The 21,156-nt window shown below is 54.6% G+C and overlaps 1 protein-coding gene across 1 annotated transcript in view; it reads left to right on the forward strand.

The window, feature by feature from the left end:
* Positions 1-21,156, forward strand: part of SCAPER (S-phase cyclin A associated protein in the ER) — a 228,961-nt gene that overhangs the window by 180,516 nt on the left and 27,289 nt on the right. The window contains 3 exon segments of the mRNA XM_078879101.1: positions 9,735-9,858; positions 19,638-19,972; positions 20,689-20,844. Of these exon segments, the coding sequence (XP_078735227.1) occupies positions 9,735-9,858; positions 19,638-19,972; positions 20,689-20,844 (615 nt within the window).

Raw genomic sequence — 21,156 nt, forward strand, 5'->3', positions numbered from 1 at the left:
GCCACTGCACGGCGTTCGCTCCTCGCTCTCGAGCAGAGAGGACGACTCGGAGGACGCCAGGAGTAGGAGGAGGAAATCGCAGACCAAGTGGGGGAAAGGCAGCGGCAGCAGCCACGCGGTGACCCGGCGCGTCCAACATTTGCCCAGACTCTACAGTCTTCTGTATGTGAAGGTGCTATCGGCCAATGAACGAGTGTTCTTACACGTCGGAGGAAACCGGAGCACCGGGAGACAACCCACGAGAGGGAGGGTTACTTTGTCCCCGTACAGATGGAATCGATGGAGTTACGCGTGTGCTGTGAGCCAGGGGAAGGGAGTTGTCCAACGTTCTAGATTTGAAGCTTTCATGACTGCAAGGATTCATACTCTTTGTTAAAGTCACGTAGGTTAAAAGAAAACAAGTAAATTAAATCACGGCGTTTCGGAGGCAACACAAGCTTCCGTCTTCAGGTGAAACCGTCACAGCAATAATTGCTGTATCAGCAAAAACAAAAGGCGGCTTAATCCTACCTTGCTTATCTACTTCTGCCATCTACATTACAAAGGCTCAGTCCCAGCAGCCGTACTGACCATCTCACAACAACAACTCCTCTCCCGCGGCCCATCCTGGCTCCTCCCCCCTTAACTAGTATATAAGGTCGTGCCTCTTGGGACTTGTCTTTACTTGATACAGCAATTTCGATTTAAAGCTTTCGTGACTGCAGGGATTCATCTTCTTGGTTCTTTCGGTAATGTCACGTAGAAGGGAAGTAATAAAATAATAAAAATAAAACATAATTAAATAAAATAATGCTCACGACGTTTCGGCTACAACGCAGCTGTGAAGACGGCTGCTTGCGTTCTAGCCGAAACGTCGTGAGAATTATTTTATTTTATTATGTTTTATTTTTATTATTTTATTACTTCCCTTCTACGTGACATTACCGAAAGAACCAAGAAGGTTGATACAGCAATTTTGCTGTGACGGTTTCACCTGAAGACGGAAGCTTGTGTTGCCTCCGAAACGTCGTGATTTAATTTATTTGTTTTCTTTTAACCTACGTGACTTTACCGAAAAAAAAAAAAGAGTATTATCCAACATTCTTATGATCCATCAACCCCCACCTCCACAGGGCTGGACTTCAGGCCGTGTGCGTAGCCACCACTGGCCGGCTACCGATGTCGGCACAGTGCATTAGGGGGCGGCGTGGCTATACACCACCCCGGATCGCCTTGTTCTTACACACCGCATCAGCTACTCATTAAGGCCGAGTCGACTTAAGGGAGGCCCAGTACCGGGTTATCACCGCCACTGGAGTTAGCCGCAGTGTGCAAACAGCTGCTCCACCACGGCACTTGTGCCAGGCTATGTGCACTCTAAGGCAACGTGAAGTGTCGAACGCCCGCTGGCAGGAGGTCACGGGGTAGACCTAGGTGCCATGGGTTTGCCTGACTGAGATGATTGGCCGTTGCTGACCGGGATGACTGGCACGCGCACGCTCACGCGAATCTCGGCGCCCAAGCGCCCATTCGCACACAAACTCATTCGCGTGGCCGTTGCCTGAAACATCAGCCCACCCTCGTAATGAGGCAGCGTTCATGACAGAGGTGGTGATGAGATTCCAATTTGTTTGCGCCGGCCCGCCAACATGAGCCCGTTGAATTTCACCCTCAAGTCGAATTCTAAAATATAAATTGCGCACGACCCTCTAAAGAAAGCAAACTATTTCTTGTTTGCGTTCAGCTGCGCCGTTGCTTATTTGCCCGGTGTGGGGGGGGAGGGGGCTGGTCGCTAGACCCGCGCGTGTTTTTGTCCATACAGAGAAACAAAAAACTGACAGGGCAAAAAAAACTCTCAGGTCCACCGCCACCGCCGCCTCACCGCTTGGGAACAGGATTTAAAAAGAAAAGAGAAAAAATGACGAAAAGCGGAGTAGCAGTAGCGGCGGGAGGTGGCAGGAGGGAGGGAGGGAGGGGGGAAGGGGACGGCGGTGAGAGTTGGTGTTGAGAATGGAGAGAGGGGAGATGGGGGGGGGGTGGGGGGGGGCTTGAGAGAAAAAGTCGCGTCGCTGCGCCGAGAGAGAGAGAGAGACGGCTGCTGGCGCCCACGATGTCGCGGCGGCCGTGCCTCTGTCATCCCTGTGCAAACATCCTGAAACGCGAACTGCGGCGTCGGCGGCGGCGGCGGCGGCGTCGGCATGGCCCGCCCGCGCCGTGCCGCGCCCGGGCTGCACCGCCACCTCCACCGCCACCGCCACCGATGAGCAACTCCTGCTAGCGTGAAGGAATGCAAGACACTCTCCTCCGCGCCTGGGAGGCAGTCAAACTGAGCGGTACATTTTAGAGATGTTTTTTTTTTGTGTTCTGTTGGGGGGCGAGGTTGCCGCGCGCTTGGAATCGGCGTCCCCACAGGTCGATCATTCCTTGCGCGGCAGTTTGAGACGATGGTGCCGGTTTCTTAAATCGGAACCCCCCCCACCCCCACCACCCCCACCCACCTTTGTCCACCCCGCAGCAGAATGAACGGTTCCACCGCAGCGAGTCGGTCGACTTGGCCGGTCGTACGTGGTGGGGTAGAGTGTGGGCACTCCAGCACTCTTCCACGGTAGGCCTGGCCTGCATGGAGGAGGAGGCCAAACACCCACGAGACGGCCTGCCTCGAGCTCCCTCGAGTCGAGTGCGTCAGCAGTGGCGTGAGCAAGCAGTTGCAGGGATGCACCTCTACCGTGTTGTTGGAGCCTTGCCGCTGCTTGGGGCCTCTTGCGTTCTCTCTCTCTCTCGTCACCCGTTTGACGCTTCTACCAAGTGCCCCCCAACCTCCCCCCCCACCTCCACAACCCTCCAGGGTGTCCAGACACCCCCAAAGTGTTTAGATGTTTTAGATATGACGAAGAGTCACCCGCTCATGCTGATTATGCTGACGGTGCAAACTCTCAAGTAGGGCACAGCGTCCAGCAGCTGTGGCCCAGTGGAGCTGTCCCTGGTGTGACGGGGGGGGGGGGCGTAAACTCCACGGTCCTGCTGTGATGTAGGTAGTCACCACTGGGGGACCCCCCCGCCCCCAAACTTTCAAAGTGTGGTAACCCCCCCCGCCCCCCGACCCCACCTTCGGTGGTGAGATGTTGACTGCCTCGCCTGGTATACAGGAGGTAGCGGGTTCGATTCCAACCCTCATGCCGCCTGCACATTTGGAGTTTGCGTGTCTCTCTCTCCGCGTGGTCGCGTGGATTTTTCTCCGGGTCCTCCGGTTTTTCCCTCCACAATTAGAATGAACGTGCGTTCGGATGTGTTGGGCTGCTGCTCGAAATTTCGACGTGATGATAAACCACTTGGTTGCGCCATCATCTGGAATGGCCAGGTCATTCCAAATGACAAAGAGCTGCTTCGCTCAGTGAGGCCTTTGTAGAAAAAAAAATAGTCTTTACGCTTCCTCCCCCATCCTCGTATTGCCGTTGTGTCCGCAGCGCTGGGTTATGTATTATATATATTTGTGTTTGTGGTGGAGCGAATCGACGTGCGTACTGCCCGCGGCCACGTTCCATGCGGGAGGCTTGCCGAGATGAGCCGCGGAAGAAGAAGACGTTTTTTTTTAGTTTTTTTGGAAAAAAAAAGTTTGACAGAAATAACCATAACGGACACTGTTGCAGTTTCTGTACACGCGGGCGGGCGGGCGTGCGAGCACAAGATATCTCTTATCGCAGAGAGAGAGAGAAATAACGTCTCTGTCTCGCCGTGCGAAGCTGAGCTATGCAGAGGCTCTCGCCTCGTTCTTTGTAAATCTCGCTTTTGCGGGGCTCAGGCCCCTGAAGGCCCCCACAATGCCAAGCGGCCGGTGACCCAACAGCGCTCTCCAGGGTGTTGCGGATGACGAGTTGACGCGCGTTTTTTTTAATCGAGCCAGGATATTGTGAGAGCTTGGGGAAGAATCGACGAGGATGATGGCAGAACGAGAAGTGAAGGTGGTGGTGTCCTTTCAGTGTGGTGAGCGGGCGGGTTGGTGAGTGTGTTGTTTGTGCTGACCTGCAAGTATGGTGGTGGTTGGACACAGCGTGGATTAGGTTAAACAGTCAGTCTCGTAGACCGAGTCCTCAACGTGGGTGCAGGAATCGGTGAGTGAAGTTCCTTTGAACAGTAAACCATGGCAATAGCGGTAGAAGAGTGATACGGAGGTGACTGACCGACTGCCAATGAGCGGAGGGTTTTAGCGTTAAGGGCAAGGCCGTAAGGCCAACACCCCAGAGTGCACTGGCAGTCTCTGCCCCTCAGGCGTCCTCATGGGGGCCGAGTAGAAGAGTGTGGGCGTTGAAGACCCGCTGATTTAATTGTTCAAGCTGGTAGGGTGTGGACGTCGCGTGGGTAAGCGAGCGAGTGGGCAGGCGAGCGGGTGGGTAAGCGAGCGAGCGGGTTCGGCGGGCGGGAGGGAGGGCAGGCGGGCGGTCGGGCATCAGCTGTGCGGGGTTGAGTGAGGCTCTGGTGTCTGGTGGCCCCACCACTCACGGACCCCGCATCACAGTTATTTTCCCACATGAGCCGGGGCGGTAGAAATCCGCGGATTCCGACCGGCTCTCTCGTCTGCTGGTTTCATTGCGCGTTGCGATTCGCGACCGCCTGTCGTCCCAGCGTTGCCATCCGTTATTTCACCAGCTAATCGCCTGCACCCGCGGTCCTCGTAATGCGATGGAAGTATCATGGTCCTCTGCTGGGTCTTAAGTCTGTCCTACTTCTTGACACAGACACAAGGACGGTGATCGTGATTACGATGGTGGTGGTTGGCGTCTTGCAAGTGAGGAGCAGTGGCGTATTGGTTAGAGCATCGCGCTATGCTCTGCAGGACCAGAGTTCAATTCCCGCTCGTGGTTAAAGACGTGGTAAATATCTTACCCGGTTCTGAGCCTCCCCCAAGTTGATTCGGCAATAAGTTAGTGCCTGGTTCAGTAAGCAAGCACCAGAACTGAGGAGACAGGACGTGGTGCTGTCCACATCACCCCCGTATGTGCATTGCTGAGCTTCATGGGTTCTCAATGTCAGATCTTTCTCAAGCAGTCTATATGGCTATTTAGGGAATCTTTATCTTTGGTATCTTTGAAAAAACCTTGAAGAAATGACGATGATGATGAATGAGGAACAGTGATGATAAAGAATGAATGATGGTGATGATAAATTTGACTTTTAAAAATGTAATGTTAATGATAATGGTGAGTACAGTACATCACGATGATGCTAAAGATGACGATGACAGCCAAGTTGACCTTGACCAGGACTTGAACTCGCGAGCTTTCCACCACGAGGTCCCCAGCACTTGGCTGAAGTGCACGATCCCGTCCGTCGATTATAATCGACACTTGGCTTGACAAAACAGCAAAAAAATCACGGCGATGAAACAACCGCGGTACATCAAACAAACCAAACTTCGCCGCCCAACGAAAACCTCCGTTCCGTTCAAACCTCATGCCCGCCGCGCGGAGAGAAACTCGCGACAAAAATTCTGACGATAGAAGCGGAGGGGGGGATGGTACCGGGCGCTGCCGAGGATTTCCGCTCGCTCGCAGCGTGATTAAGGGAAAAGCAGCGAGGGCACGCGTGCGTCCGATGATGAATCCCTGGGCGCTGACGGCTGACAGAGATTAATGCGCACTAATGTGCAATAAGGGGAGGGCTGCTCGCCAGCCCCACTCACCCCCAGCTCGCTGGCGCTCTCTCTCTCTCACTCTCGCTCGCTCTCTCTCACTCTCTCTCGCTCTCTCGCTCTCTCTCACTCTCGCTCTCTCACTCTCGCCCTCTCACTCTCTCTCTCGCTCTCTCGCTCTCTCTCGCTCGCTCTCGCTGGCGCTCTCCCTCACTCTCGCTCGCTTTCTCTCGCCCTCTCACTCACACCCTCGCTCTCTCTGTCGCTCGCTCGCTCTCGCTCTCTCTGTCGCTCGCTCGCTCACGCTCTCACTCGCTCGGCAGCGGGCGAGACGGCAAATTGAATTGTCTTTGTAGTGCCCACAAAGTGGATGGCGACCCAATGGGGGATGGTGGTGGGGTGGGGGGGGTAGCAGTTGTGGGGGGGAGGGGGGGTAATGGAAGGGACCAGTCCTGGCCGTGTAGCGTGACCTTGATTAAGGTGGGGGGGAGGCAGGGGGGTGAGGCGGGGGCGTGACACAGTCAATGTTAAACTTTAAACAAATGTTAAACGCTAAACAGAACGAGTAGTGGGATGATCCCATATTGTCTATCGTGCAGCATTCGTCTCTGGCTCTCACTCCCCGTGTGTACGCGGAGGAGAGGCCCCGTCGCTTCATCTTAATTGTGCTCAATTTCAAAGGCCAACGTTTTTGATTTGATTATTAAACTTTAGCGGTGGGGGGGGGGGATGGGGGCAGCTCATCCCTGTCCTACCGCCCCCCTCCACCAGGGCCGGTTGGGGCGGTGGAGTCGGTGAAGGCGCTATCGTTGAGTCGGGAGGAGGAGGAGAGCTCTCGGCCGGATACTTTAATTAACCCGCAGCATTTTGGAAACGTGCGTCTGAGCAAGATGCCAAGCCTTGAACGATAATAAGCGCCGTGGTGTTTTGTGTCCCGTGGCTAAAAAGCCACAGGACTGTAAGTTCGCGACGCGGAGAGCGTGCGGTGGGACGGACGAAACGCCGGGAGGGGAGTGCTTGGAACGACGTGGTAAATAAGTAAAGAGACTCTGCACTAATTGGATGTGGCTTTCATTAGGGCTGATTAGTTTTCCATGTTGGGAGAGGCACCTCGAGACAAAACCGCGCCCCCCCCCCCGCCCCCTCCCCCACACTTCGTTTCAGGGGTGGCGGGTGCTGGTGGTTGTGCTGGTGGTGGAGTTGCCGGTCGTGTTGGATGTAGCGGTGGCGATGGTGATAGTGGTTGTGCTGGTGGCTGGGTGGGTGGGAGTGAGTGAGTGCTTTTGTGCGATCATCAAATTATCCAATCGCACCTCCAAGTCCATTTGTCGGTCGGGTTGATTGCCGAACGCGTGTCCGTGTGTGTGTGTGTGAATGTTTATGGGCTGTGTGTGAGTGTGTATGCACTGGGGCTGTGTGTGTTTGTCATTTGTGTATAGGCTGTGAAGTGTGTGTGTGTGTACTCAGTGTGTGTGTGTATGTCAGGGAAGTGGAAAAATATTGGCAAACGCACTGCGCTTTTGAACTGAGCCAAATCCAGTTGAATTCTCGCTCACATCTAGCATAAGTAGTGCTCATCTGAACCAGTGCTGGACCTCGCCTAGGTCAACTCAGTCTTAAATAAGCACCTAGTGTGATGTGTGAACACATACCCGTCAACCCCTTATCAGTGCCTATCTCGTATTGCAGACCAGTTCAGACTTTATTGGTCACCCCGTGCCTCTTATAAATCTCAACGTTCATCCTACAAAGTCCCATCACAGGGGAGAAACACAAACAAATAGACAAAAAATGTAGGCCGTATTAAAACGTCCGTACGCCGTATGGACCTGAAACCTCAATTTCCCTGTACAAGAATACAGGTGAAGCGTATGGGTTGACGGGTATCGTGAACATCAGCACCCGGGATAGAATACGGTGGCCAGGAGTGTTTCTCGCTGGTCGCTTCCAGCCCTAACGCGATGTATATAGACTAGCTGTACTACCCGGCTTCGCCCGGGACTTGGATTCACCACGCTCGGCCGCCTTTGTCTCCCCAGTGGCGTTGTTCACACAGCACACCAGTTACTCGCTTGAGGCTGAAGAGGCCCAGGAGCGGTTAAAATAATCGTCACCGGTGGTGGCCGTGAGCGGGAATCGAACTCGGGTCGCCGGGTTCATAGCGCGGCGTTACGCTTCCACATGCGCGGGTCACGTGACAGATGTGACGTCAGAACTCACTTGCCGTGCAAAAAAAAAAATGCATTATTGAGCTCCCCCCCCCACCAAAAAAAATACAAAAATCTGTTTTAATTATTTTGCATGGTGTACAGTCTGCAAAGTACCCACATGGCAAATTTCAAGTTTGTTGCATGTCGGGAAGTACGCTAAACATTTTGAACACGCACACATATTCACAACTTTGCCTTTTATATATATGGAGATACACGGAGGATCATTGTCTCTGTCTCAAACTTGTGGCGTTGTTTGTAAGAGTAGGTGCTGTGTGGGTGCAGGCTGTCAGCCAAGCTTGTCATCTGTTTCATAGAATATGCAACACAGAAAGTGAGCAGCTCCCATGTGACACACGCACTCAACTCGGGCCACGCGCTGCCTGCCGCGTCGTCCGCTCCATGAGGGCCGCAAACGGGGATGGAGACGACGCTTCGGTGCAAGCGCTGGCACTTTGTGAACGGGTCGCATGCAGCTGAGAGAAAACCTTCTCAGCCCGGACTTCGAATGGGCAAGGATCTTGAGAAATGCAGACAACCAGAGCAAGGGAATTCCGGTAGAGCATGGGGGACAGCAGCAGCAGAGGAGGAGTGCCCTCCTGTCGAGCAAAGGTCGACGGGATGGCTGCTGATAGTGGAGAGTGAGCGAAGTAGAATAATGCGATGACGGTGGAGAGAGGTAGGCGTGGGCGAGTCCGTGGTGGGTCTTGATGAGCATTGAGTTTGTAGCTTACGCGACAACGGGGTGTGGGAGCCGTTGGGAGGACGTCGTAGGACCGGGGCCATTGTACGCGCTGGCCCGCATGACCCGATTTGTTTGAAGCTTCTGCGTAAATGGCAACTAAACACCGCTGCAATTAGCCGCCGAGAGCGTCGTCACGGCACACCGGTGGCATCGCTTCGTTGACTTGTGTGAATATTGCGGCGGTGCCGTCGCAGGGACATCACCGGAGTGCCACAACGACGCCGCGCTAGACTGTGACGAAAAAATAAATATCGTCATCACAGTCAATACATCGTATGATATTATACGTACGTATGTACGTACGTGTGTACGGGAACCGAGGTCTCCGTGCGTGCGTCTGTGCGCGTGCGCGGGGTCACCCCTTCCTCTTTTAAGCTCCCGTGGAAGTGTGTCACCGGGGCAAAGAATAATTAAATTTCCTTCGCCTTAATTTCCTACTCTTCATTTGTCACCGTGCACCGCGCAAAACCCCTTCGATCGGGGATAGTGGCACTTAGCAGATGAACGTCCTCCTCGGGCTCCCGCAGGCCGGGACACATTGAGTGCCGTGACGGCGAGAAGAAAGACGTCTTTTATTTTTATCTTGACATCAACGCGATCGTCTTAACGACTCGGCTCGTCCGTACGTCGGACGAAGGCCTCCCCCGAGCCGCCGCCCGTCTCCCGCGGCGATCGCGCGACGTAACGATCCGTCCAGCGGCGAGCGAGCATTCACCACTCCGTCTCCGCGGCGGACGTCACCCGTCGCACGCGTTTCCCCTCCCTTGGCTGCTGCCGCTCCGCCGCTCTCGGCTGGTCGTCCCCACGGGCCGTGGCGCGCTCAGCCCAAGCCCGCTTACTTTCCTGAACAATGCGATGCTTTTGCCCTGCGTTCGTTCTCTCATTCACGCGTTATTCCTTCCGTCTCCCAGTGTAATCCTCCGCACTTCCTATGCACACTTTTTGTTCGACCTTACACTTTCCACTGTTGTTTTTGATCCGTCGTGGGTATTTCGCATTCATAAAAAAATAGAACACGAGCGTAAAATACTCCGCGGGACAAACGTGCGTCGGAAAGCATCACGGGATCCATTCATGCGCGTGATTTTTCATCCCTTTTGTTCGCGGGGGGGGGGGGTGCGGGAGGAGAAGTGGGGGGAGTGACCGCACACGTTTATTTCGCCGTCACCCCCAGGTCGCTGTGCCTGGCGGCGAACGCCTACTGCCTGGCGTGCCGCGACTGCGCCGACAACTGCCACTACGTCCTGTACAGCAACAAGATCGTCGCGCTCATCGATCTGCTCTTGCATCACCTCGCCGTGAGTGCCGCACCGCCCTCCCCTCATTACCTCCCCCCGTCCCTCCCATCCCTGTCTCCCTCTCCTCCCCGAGTCTTCCTCGCACCCTCCTCCTTGCCATCGTCATCGCCGCCGTCACACGATGATGCACACGCAATAAGCTAATAAAAACGCCTCCTCCGTTTAAACGAGGGTGACCTTGTTTAAACGGAGGAGACGGCGGGCTCGGGGAGGCCTTTCACCAGCAGTGGATTGACCATGGTTGCTGGCGATGATGATGGAGACGCAGTGGGTCGCCTTGCTGACGATTCTCCCACGTTGGTCACCCGCGACTCCGTTAACCGCGCGAGGTCGCAGATTGCGATGGGAGCGCAGGGAAAACGGGAGATGGAGGCCGGCACGGCGCCGTGTGAAGGCGATTGATCCGGGGGCACGCGCCGGGAGGAGAGGAGGAGGAACAACAAGAACCGTTAAACCAGCACGCCGACATCGATCGGTTGGCCGAACGTGGCGCATCGCGCCGGGGCGGGAAAACAACGCTCGCTGCTTCGCCCGTTTGACCCCGAGGGAAGCCGGGCGCGATTCCTTTTTGCACCTTCCTTCGCGGCCGCGTGCAAGTGGTGTCTGTCCCGGCAAATCCGTCGCAAAGTCCTCGACATCTCCCCGGGGGAAAGCCATCGCCTCCTCGAGGTCGGCCGCTAAGATTTGACGTCTCCACGCAGCGCGCTTCTGTCCCATGCCCCTTCTCCAATCGCATTCGCCGTCCTTACACGGAGAGCTGCCCACTTACATGCAGAGCCCATGGACTTGCATACTCTCCAGTGCTCCGCGTACTTCCACAGAGACCCATACAGGTTCACGTGGAGAGCCGTACAACTTTCGTAGAGGCCCATGCACTTTAAATAGGTATACATAGAAGCAAACACATTGGCAAATGTAACGTGAGACCCATAGACTTCTTACACCTTCTGGGCCAGAAGTTCAATTGCTCCGTGGGGTTGGCTGCTGCGTGTGCCCTGCATCTTTAGCCCCATGGCCACTGTCCCCGTACTCTCGCTGCACCGCTTACGACAGAAGCGGCGGACACAAGCTCGGAATGACACCGAGAGACAGAAAGAGGAGCACGTTGGTTCCAGGGGACAAACGCACAAGGGGGAATTGGCAATTATTGACTTGAGTGGCACTAGGCAGGGGGGCGTCATGAGAAGGGGCGTCATGGCCGATGGACGAGGACTGGTGGCCGAATCTCAGTCAAAGGAGCGAATTGTGATAATTGTTTTTTCACCCTTCTATCTGGCAACAAAACTGACACCTTTTTACAAGTTGTCATGTTTGCATAGACCGCAATACCTGCAGTCATAATGCAAACAAAAAAGGAGAGAATTGTGCGTTACTCCCCCATTCCCCCTACCCCACACCCCCACCCTCTCTAGCTCTCCTCCCTGGCTCCCCCCCCCCTCTTACTTGTATATAGCCTCTTGCTGCCAGCAGCCTCCTCTTGTCCGCTTCAGCAATTGTTATTGCCGTGGTTGTTCCACCTGATGACGGGCACTTGTGTGTGCGCCCGAAACGTCGTGATGCAATTTACTTTATATTTTATACCTACGTGACTTTACCGAAAGAACCAAAGAGCAGAGGGGAGAACTCGCGCCCAAGCACCATCAAGACGGACCAATGAGATCAGATCGTTGCGCGAGGGTCGGAGGGATCGTGGTCTCACCGGACCGTGAGATACGGTGACATTGAATGCGAAGGAGGCCCTTCATCCAGCAGTGGATAAAACAATAGCTGGTGCTGCTGATGATGATGAAAAAAGGCAGCATGTTTAGATTTCGTTTTTGTAGCAGCCTCCTGTGTAATTCTGACCGAGGTGTATCGGGGAGAGGAGGAGGAGGAGGGCAAGCCGTCGTGTTAATAAGTTAACTCGTTGGGAGAAGTTAATCCGTTTTCGTGTAATCTCTTAACGGATCACTGCTTCCGAGGCGGTGGGGGTACGTTAATGAATTATTAAGCTTCTTACCGCTTTTTGGGCTAATTCATCGAGTTTTGGGAGCGAAAACACGCTTTGGATTAAAGCATCAGCCAAGGGCGCCTCGCCTAAGAGATCTCCCAAATCGCAGCGATGGAACCTCTCGGTCCCATCGCTGCGACCCCCCCTCCTCTCCCCGCTCCGCCCCGGGGGGGTCTGTGAAGTGAACGACGAAAGCGACGACACCAATGTGTTGGCTCCAGGAAAAAAAACTAAACTAAACTATTTTTTTATTTTACCAGGTAAGGCCCCACTCAGTTACATCGCTCTTTTTCAGAAGCGACATGGCCACAAACGAACGTCCAATGAAGTGGCTTCTCACGTGGACATTTATTGCAGCCAAATACACTAAAACGCACGTTTCTGAATGTGGAGGGGAAAACCGGAGGACCCGGAGAAAAATCCACGTGACCACCGAGAGAAACATGCAAACTCCAGATATACAGGCGTCAAGGTCGGGATCGAACCGACGACCTCAATTATTTCAAACGAGGCAGTTAACAAGACGTCTCTGCGATCGGCACACACGTCACCCACGACGACGAGCGGAGCAGGAATGTGGACAAGGGACACACAGCAAGGGCTGAGTGGTGGTGCGGGCACACGTACGGAATGACTTTCGAGAGGGCAGCAAGGGGAACGCACGTCGCCATGGTGGCTAGGAGATGTTAACTACCTCGCCTGGTATACAGGAGGTCGTGGGTTCAATCCTGACCCTTACGCCTGTTGTATATTTGGAGTTTGCGTGTCTCTCTCTGTCATCATCATCACGGTGGCTAGGAGATATTAACTACCTCGCCTGGTGTACAGGAGGTCGTGGGTTCGATCCCGACCCTGACGCCTGCTGTATATTTGGAGTTTGCGTGTCTCTCTCTCTCATCATCATCACGGTAGCTAGGAGATGTTAACTCCCTCGCCTGGTATACAGGAGGTCGTGGGTTCGATCCCGACCCTGACGCCTGCTGTATATTTGGAGTTTGCGTGTCTCTCTCTCTCATCATCATCACGGTGGCTAGGAGATGTTAACTCCCTCGCCTGGTATACAGGAGGTCGTGGGTTTGATCCTGACCCTGACGCCTGCTGCTGCATATTTGGAGTTTGCGTGTCTCTCCCTGTCGTCGCGTGGATTTTTCTCCGAGTCCTCCGGTTTTTCATGCGTTTAGAGTCTTTGGCCGCTAAAAATTTCCACACGATGATGAGACACTTTTGTGGAGCTATCATTTGTGATGGCCAGCTCGCTTCTGAAAAAGAGCTACATAGCTCAGTGGGCATCACCTGGTAAAATAAGAATAGTAGACTTGTTTATTATATCGGAGAACGTACGCAAAACGCAGTCTCGGAGTTCAACGCTTGGGCAAGGAGACGCCAAGAAGGAAATCACGAGGCTGTCGGCACGCGGAGCGAAACGGCGGACGTCGTGCCGAACAGCACGCGGCGCGGCATCAAATCTCGCCGGATAGCAGCGGCACCGTACGATCGCGATCGTGGGGAGCGGTCTCCAGGCGTGCGGCGACCGAGGGGAGGGCCCCGAGTGCCAGATGACAAAATAAGTCGACACGTCCGTCATCAAACACCGCCTTTTGCGGAAGTACTGACGACGTGTAGAGTTGTTCATTTGGTCAGTTGTGTCATGTGCACCGCTAGCAGTGCTGCACTTTCACAAAATTGTGTGTTTGGTAAGTGCAGATGGTGGTGGTGGCACGCTGCCAGGGCAGCTGTGGGCTCTGGCAGAGGGCAGAGAGCGTCGACAAATTGTGGCGGCATCCGCAGCTATCGCTGCATTACACTAGTCAACAAAAAAAAAACATTTCTTTCTGGCCTGGACTTTTGCAGCTGTTTTAGACTAATTTCAGGGTGCTGATTCCAAACCTGCTCTCAGATTTGCTCTATCACATCTCATTTTATGCTATCGGCATACCCCATTTTCATTGATTTTCCCCAAAATTAACTCTGTCACTTATGATTGCAAGTTGTTGCGAGTCAGTGACTGCTTTAGTGTTAAAATATGGTGCTGTATTTTTAGGATAGTGTGTTTATAATATTATTTTATGTGGAGATCCACATTCATTTAATATTTTTCTTCTGCAGTTTTTATTGAAAATGCAATATTTGATATCTCAAACACCTGATGTGAATACCTTATGCCAGAAAAAGTGTGTTGACCAGTGGTATTGTAATGCGGGCGTAAGCGACCTTCCGGATGTGACGTCACGAGGAGGCGGAGCCAGGTGACGTGGGTGAAAGGTTGGGGTCCTTAAGCGGGTAAACCGGAAAGAGAAGTCAGTCGGATTGTGAATGGAAAAGGGTGAGGCCACGAGGGCGAATGAGAGGAGGGGGGCACCGCCGGCGAGCGGGAGCCGACCCCAGAGTACAGCCAGGAAGGCTGTGTGTTAGAGGCAGCGGTGTGGCTGCAGAGAGTCGCAGGAGCGACGAAGAGAGAGGAGAGTACAGCCAGGAAGGCTGTGTGTTAGAGGCAGCGGTGTGGCTGCAGAGAGTCGCAGGAGCGACGAAGAGAGAGAGAGACAGCACGAGGCTGTCAGCGCTGCGGAGTGAGCAGCAGCGATTACAGCCAAGGGGGGCTGAGAGTGAGTAACAGCAGCGGAGCTGCTGTGGGGGCTGCAAGAGCGACAAAGAACAGCAGCGGGGCTGCTGATGGTGACTGGAGTGACATCGGAACCAGCACTGAGAGAATAAGAAGAGACAGCCGTGTGGGTAATACAGTACGGACCAAATAAAGGACACTGAGCCAGAGATCGTGGTCAAGTCTTTTATTACACTGGTGTCAGAAGTGAAACGGCTTGTCAAGACGGCTCGGAAGAAAGAATATTCCTGTGCCATCATCTGCTACATCATCCGACTTACGATTGAGACAGATGGCGCAGCTGGAGACCTGGAAAATCGTGCTGGCGAAACCGTGTGAGCTCACCACGCCGACGACGGCAGTGGGGAGAGCCGATGGTGGTCTGCAGGCCGACGCCTTGCCTGCGCTGCCAGCGCCATCTGCCACGCGGCACGAAGACGCCATCTTGGGCGTGGCAGGGGAGAAACGGCGGGAAGCCGCCATCTTGTCTTCACCGCGGCGGGGAGACGCCGCCATCTTCAACATCGCGGCGGAGAGGCAGCCTTGCGCTGCCATCTGGAGGTGCCGCGGGGAGAGCAGCCTGCTGTGAGCTGCTGTTTTGCGAGGGGGAGCTGCGAGGAGAGGACGACGACGCTACAGCTGCTGGGGCGGGAGCTCTCCCGTCCTGGCTCGGGTGCGTGACAACGGAGCAGTCAAGTCGCCGAACGAGTTCTGCGAGACGACTCAAGTTGCCGCCCTGCCGTCCTCTTCTTGCTGCAGCCCCGGGCGGGTCGTAACGATACGCACCCGGCCTTTACACACACCTCACCCATCTTTCGAGGGCCGGGTGGGGGCGATTTTGTGTTTCTCTCATGACTCGATTGTGCGGAGCGCGGTTCGGACTGTGGGTATGTGTGTGTAATAACGATGAACGCGCTATCTGCTTGTTGCTCGGTGTCAATTATAGTGTGTACGTGTGTTGAGAATGGACGGAGAGTATGCTGTGCTTGCTGAGTGTTAAATTGTGTGTGTGCGCTGCGGTGTGGAGTTGTTATATTAATGGCGAAGTTAATTATTAACTCGGGAGCGTCGGGTATCTTGCGCTGTATCATCTCGTGGGTTACCTTGTGCGATGGGCTTAATTGGAAAATATATATATTTTTTTGGTCTATTGTGCTGCGAGGTGCTATGTGCGATGTGGTTGTTGCAAGAGAGAGAATATTTGTGTTGTTGCTGCAATGTTACGACTGGATTAATGGTGTGTTGGTTACCTGCAGATCGGCTTGCTATTGTGCTTAAATGTGCGCGTGTGATCGCGATATGCTGACTGTATGTGCTGTTACACCGTTCTGTACGGTTATGGGGTGCGATGCATTGATTGACTATTGGGGTTGGGATGTTATTAATTGTGCGTACCTGTTTGGAAATTGGTAACAAATTCGAGGGGGACCCTATTATTTGGTCGTATGGATGTTATGTACACGCGATTTTGTGTATATTATGGGTAACGGCGCTTTGTGAGAGAGAGAGCGCGCTTTGAGGGTGCGTGATGACGCCGTTGTGGGTGTCTCAAAGGTTAATGCTAATGGGACCGTAAATTGGCGCCAAGTTGCGTCGCGTATTCGGTTGGTCGCATGCAGCCACGAGTTGCTTTGCGAGTTGGGTTGTGTAACCAATGTGGTTGGTAAAATATTGGTTAAAAATTCCCCGATATGACTGCTGCGCGCAGCAAGCTGGGGCTGTGCGTCTATCGTTGTTGGGATTGTTACAATAAGACGGGGGATGGAGAAAACTGGCCACGTGTTCGCACGTTGGGCCGCCATTTTGCGCACACGCGGGGTATGGCGTCGAAGCGCTTTTGCGGAAAGGGCCGCCATTTTGAGTGCGCGCGAGATATTGCGCGAACGCGCTGGGCGAAGGGGGCCGCCATTTTGAGTGCGCGGGAAAAACCTCGGTGGGGCAAATATTCCATCTGTTATGCCTGCCATTGTTGATTGGGTGATGCACGAGTTGTGGTCACGTCGGCCTATGGCTGATGGCTGACCTGACAGCCCGGAGGCGAAACCTCCGTGGTATGTCTTAAACTAATGGGCCGCGTGCTTATATGGCTCGGGGAGTCATGGTTCAGTTGTGCGGTGGCAGACTGAACCTGGTGTGCCGGGGGCTCACGGGTTTTGGGTTAGGGCGTTATTGTCTCTATAAGAGAACATTACCCCGTGGGGGGGGGTCGTTGATATCTGGCCTTGCTGAGGGATTGATCTTCCCTTGGCTATGAAGCGCATTTCAAAGATTGATGGAGCTCGTTTGACGGGGTTGCAGTGGCAGACGTGTCTTATATATTTGGACGATATCATTGTCTTCAGCCGCACATTTGAGGAACATTTAACACGGCTGGAGACAGTGTTCACGAGGATGCGCTCTGCGAATTTAAAATTTAAACCAAAGAAATGCCACCTACTGCAACGGTCCGTCCGTTATCTGGGGCACATTGTGAGTGCTGAGGGGGCGTCCACGGATCCGGAAAAGACGGCGTGCGTCCGGGATTGGCCGACTCCGGCCACCGTGGAGGATGTTCGGCGGGTTTTGGGATTTGCCTCGTATTACCGAAGATTTGTGCCGGGTTTTGCGACGATTGCGAGGCCCTTGCATCTCCTTACGGGTAAAGGACGGAAATTTGTTGGGGACAGCCGGAAGAGGCGGCCTTTCGGAGTCTGCGTGATCTATTGGCTACGGCTCCGACATTGGATTATCCCGATTTTGATCGCCCTTTCATTCTTGATACGGACGCGAGTGACACAGATAATGGGGCGGTATTATCACAGTCTAAAGGGGGCGTAGAGCGCGTCGTGGCGTATGGTAGCCGAGTCTTGTCGCCTGCGGAAACACGCTACTGTGTCACTCGTAGAGAACTTTTGGCGGTTGGTTTTTCCTACGGCAATTTCGACCGTACCTTTACGGTCGTTCTTTTATTGTGGGTACGGATCATGCGGCCTTGCAATATGCACTTAAAATGGACCAGCCATCGGGACAGTGAGCACGTTGGTTGGACACGCTACAGGCATTTTCCTTCCAAATTCAACATCGGAAGGGAGTGCGCCATGCGAACGCTGACGCACTTTCCAGATTACCAGGGCGCGCCCCTTGTAAATGTGCATCGGGGACGCATAGGTGTTCGCCGATTCTAAACCCCCCTCAGCCGCTTACGTTGGCCGTCGAGAAGTCGGATACTCCGATGGAACCGGGACCGACTGACGGGGTTTTGAATCTGCCGCGGTCTGTCTGGATTCGGGAACAAATGATGGATGAGTTGTTGTTGTCCATGCGGAAGCGGTCTATGAGGGACAATGGGAGTCCGAGTACGGCTGTGGGGCCGCGAACCGCTCTCCGAGATGGTCTGCTTATGTGGCGAGAAGGGTTCCAGGAAAGCTGGCGTGTGGTGCTTTTTAGAACTCTCCATTGTGACACACTATTGCATTTAGGGGTGCAGAAGACTTTGTTGACGTTGCAACGTCATTATTTTTGGCAAGGCTGGTGTGTGTCCATCGCTGATGGGATAGTAAGGGAGGAGCATGGCCGAGTGCTGCTCATCCCCGAAATGGCACTAGCTGAGAGTATGGTAAATGGATGTTGCCGTGGGTTGACGACCACGGTGAGGGTTACGGCGAATTAAACGTTACCGCTGGGGAGCGTGGCTCTCTCCACGCGAGGGTGTGCGATTAGGGGTTTTGTTGGTTTGTTGAGAGTGACTGTGGGTACATGCTGTGTACGTCTGAGGTCTGTGCTGGTCCTCAAGGGAGGACTGCTGGTGGGTAAGAGCAGAAATTTTTTTGTTGTTGTTGTTTTCACGTGTAAATAATATTGTTGTTAAAATGTAAATACTGGGGCGTCCATCGCGGTTATTTGGGTAATTATTGGGGTTTTCTTAAGCGGCCCGGAATTACATCATCTCCACTACCCTGGGGCCGGGTGGCTGTCGTGTACGACATGCGGATGTGCGTTGTTGTGCTTTGTGCTGTTGTTGTTCTTGTTGTTATATTACATGCTTAGTGTCCTTTAAGGGGGAAGGTCGGTTCACCGCATTACGCTTTGGTATTGTTCAGCCGAGGTCGGCTGGGTTTTTTCTATGGGGGAGGGTGGTGTAATGCGGGCGTAAGCGACCTTCCGGATGTGACGTCACGAGGAGGCGGAGCCAGGTGACGTGGGTGAAAGGTTGGGGTCCTTAAGCGGGTAAACCGGAAAGAGAAGTCAGTCGGATTGTGAATGGAAAAGGGTGAGGCCACGAGGGCGAATGAGAGGAGGGGGGCACCGCCGGAGAGCGGGAGCCGACCCCAGAGTACAGCCAGGAAGGCTGTGTGTTAGAGGCAGCGGTGTGGCTGCAGAGAGTCGCAGGAGCGACGAAGAGAGAGGAGAGTACAGCCAGGAAGGCTGTGTGTTAGAGGCAGCGGTGTGGCTGCAGAGAGTCGCAGGAGCGACGAAGAGAGAGAGAGACAGCACGAGGCTGTCAGCGCTGCGGAGTGAGCAGCAGCGATTACAGCCAAGGGGGGCTGAGAGTGAGTAACAGCAGCGGAGCTGCTGTGGGGGCTGCAAGAGCGACAAAGAACAGCAGCGGGGCTGCTGATGGTGACTGGAGTGACATCGGAACCAGCACTGAGAGAATAAGAAGAGACAGCCGTGTGGGTAATACAGTACGGACCAAATAAAGGACACTGAGCCAGAGATCGTGGTCAAGTCTTTTATTACAGTATCATGACGATGATTCTAGAAGGGCTCAAAGATTTAGGGCTGGGAGGAATGTTGATTTGGTTTCACTCCGGGCAGGATCAGCTGGGAGAGAGTTCTAAATCACTGTTCTGAATCTCGCGCTAAACACTGATTACGCACAGTACGATCCCCATCAGCAGCGGACCGAGTAATTTGCCTCCCGTGGAGTGTGACGCGAAAGCCGATATGCCAGATTTGGAATCGGCACCCCAAAATTACCTTAAAACCCCTTCTTCTTGGTTCTTTCGGTAAAGTCACTTAGAAGGGAAGTAATAAAATAATAAAAAATAAAACATAATAAAATAATTCTCACGACGTTTCGGCCACAACGCAAGCAGCCGTCTTCAGGTGAAAACCAGGTCTGTCGACGACAGACCAACGTTGGAATACCTTATGCCAGAAACAGTGTGTTGACCAGTGTATAATCGTCCCGGGGCCCGTCCCCCGCAGGTGCTAATCCCGGTCGGAGACGACGCCGGGGGCGACGGCGCCAGCGGGAGCGTCAACCGCCAGGTGTTTGAAGGCCCCTCGGGCTCCCTTCTCCGCGCGTGCGGCGCGGTCATCGACGGCGTCGCTCGCAGCATCGCCTCGGCGGCGGCCGGAGGGTCGGACGGCAGTCGGCCCGCGACGCCGCGTAAGACCCCGGCAGGCGGCGGAGGAGGCGGAGGAGGAGGAGGAGGGAAGGAGGCGAGGCTGTCGTCGTCGTGCTCGTCGCTGTCCTCCTGCTCCGGAGCATCGACGGGGCACAGGGAGGGCATGTGTGGGCGCGCGTCGGACCTCGTGAGGTGAGGGCGGAGCGTGACGAGCGGGGTCGGGTTCGGGGTCAGGGTTCGGAGGCCCGTTAGGCTTTGGGTCAGTGGTCGGAGTTAGATTCAGAGGTTATGATGAGAGTTTTCCTTGGGTCAGGACGTCGGGTTAGTGTTAGGGATTAAGATTTACCTTTAGGCTTTGAGTTAGTGCAGTCGGGGTGTCACAATATAGTCAATCATCATGGCCGGGCAGTGATTTCATGATAAATGTTAGTTTTAGATACGGTCCTACGCCTCCCCTAGGTCGACTCAGCCTCAAATGAGTACCTGGTGCGGTGTGTAAACATCGCCACTGGGGAGAAAAAGGCGGTCGGGCGTGGTGCTGGCGACCCACTCCCTCGTATACCGTTCCGGCCTTCATAGGTGCTCGCTAACAGCACTTGCCCCTACAGTCTGTCAAGGCTATACGGGCGATCTTTGTTGCGGTTAAGCGCACTGCGCTACGAAACCGGTGAACGGAGTTCGATTCCCGCTCACGGCCAACATCGGTGGCGATTATCCGAATCGGTCCCAGTGCAACGTCTAAACATCGCCACTGGGGAGACAAAGGCGGCCGAGGCGTGGCGCTGGCCACCCACCCCCTCGTGCGCCGTGCCGGCCTTCACAGGTGCTCGCTAGCACCGCTTGCCCCAACGGTCTCTGAAGGCTACACGGGGGGGGGCGGGGATCTTTGTCTTTGCCTGTACGTGCAGCTACATGGTCCACGCTGGCGTGGCCGAGAAGCTCTGCCGCTGTCTGCGCTCGGTGCAGGGCTCCGTGGACGACCAGCCACGCACCTCGGCCTTCCTGGCCCACGCCGTGCACCTCCTGCGCGCCTCCTGCACGCTCGCACGCCTCGTCGCGCCCAGGTCACTGCCCGGGCTCGTCTAACGGGGGGCGGTGGCGATGGTGGGGTCGGGGCGGGTCACGTAAACGGGATCGGTGGGGGGGGGTTGGGGAGGGTTGGTGGTCGGCCAGGGTTAGGGTCACGTAACTGGGTGCTGGGGTCAGGGTCGGGGTTACGGTCACGTCAACGGGAGTGGTTTGGACGGCGGGGTTAGGTCTGGGGTCGGGGTCGTGTAACGGGGTGGTAGGGTCATGGCTAGCATAAGGGGGGAGCGGAATGGCGGGGTGGGTGTGAGACGCTGGGTGGGGGCGTTTGAATGACGTGTGGGATGTGG

This window comes from Lampetra fluviatilis, chromosome 53 (genome assembly GCF_964198595.1).
Source record: "Lampetra fluviatilis chromosome 53, kcLamFluv1.1, whole genome shotgun sequence".
Classification (NCBI taxonomy): domain Eukaryota; kingdom Metazoa; phylum Chordata; class Hyperoartia; order Petromyzontiformes; family Petromyzontidae; genus Lampetra; species Lampetra fluviatilis.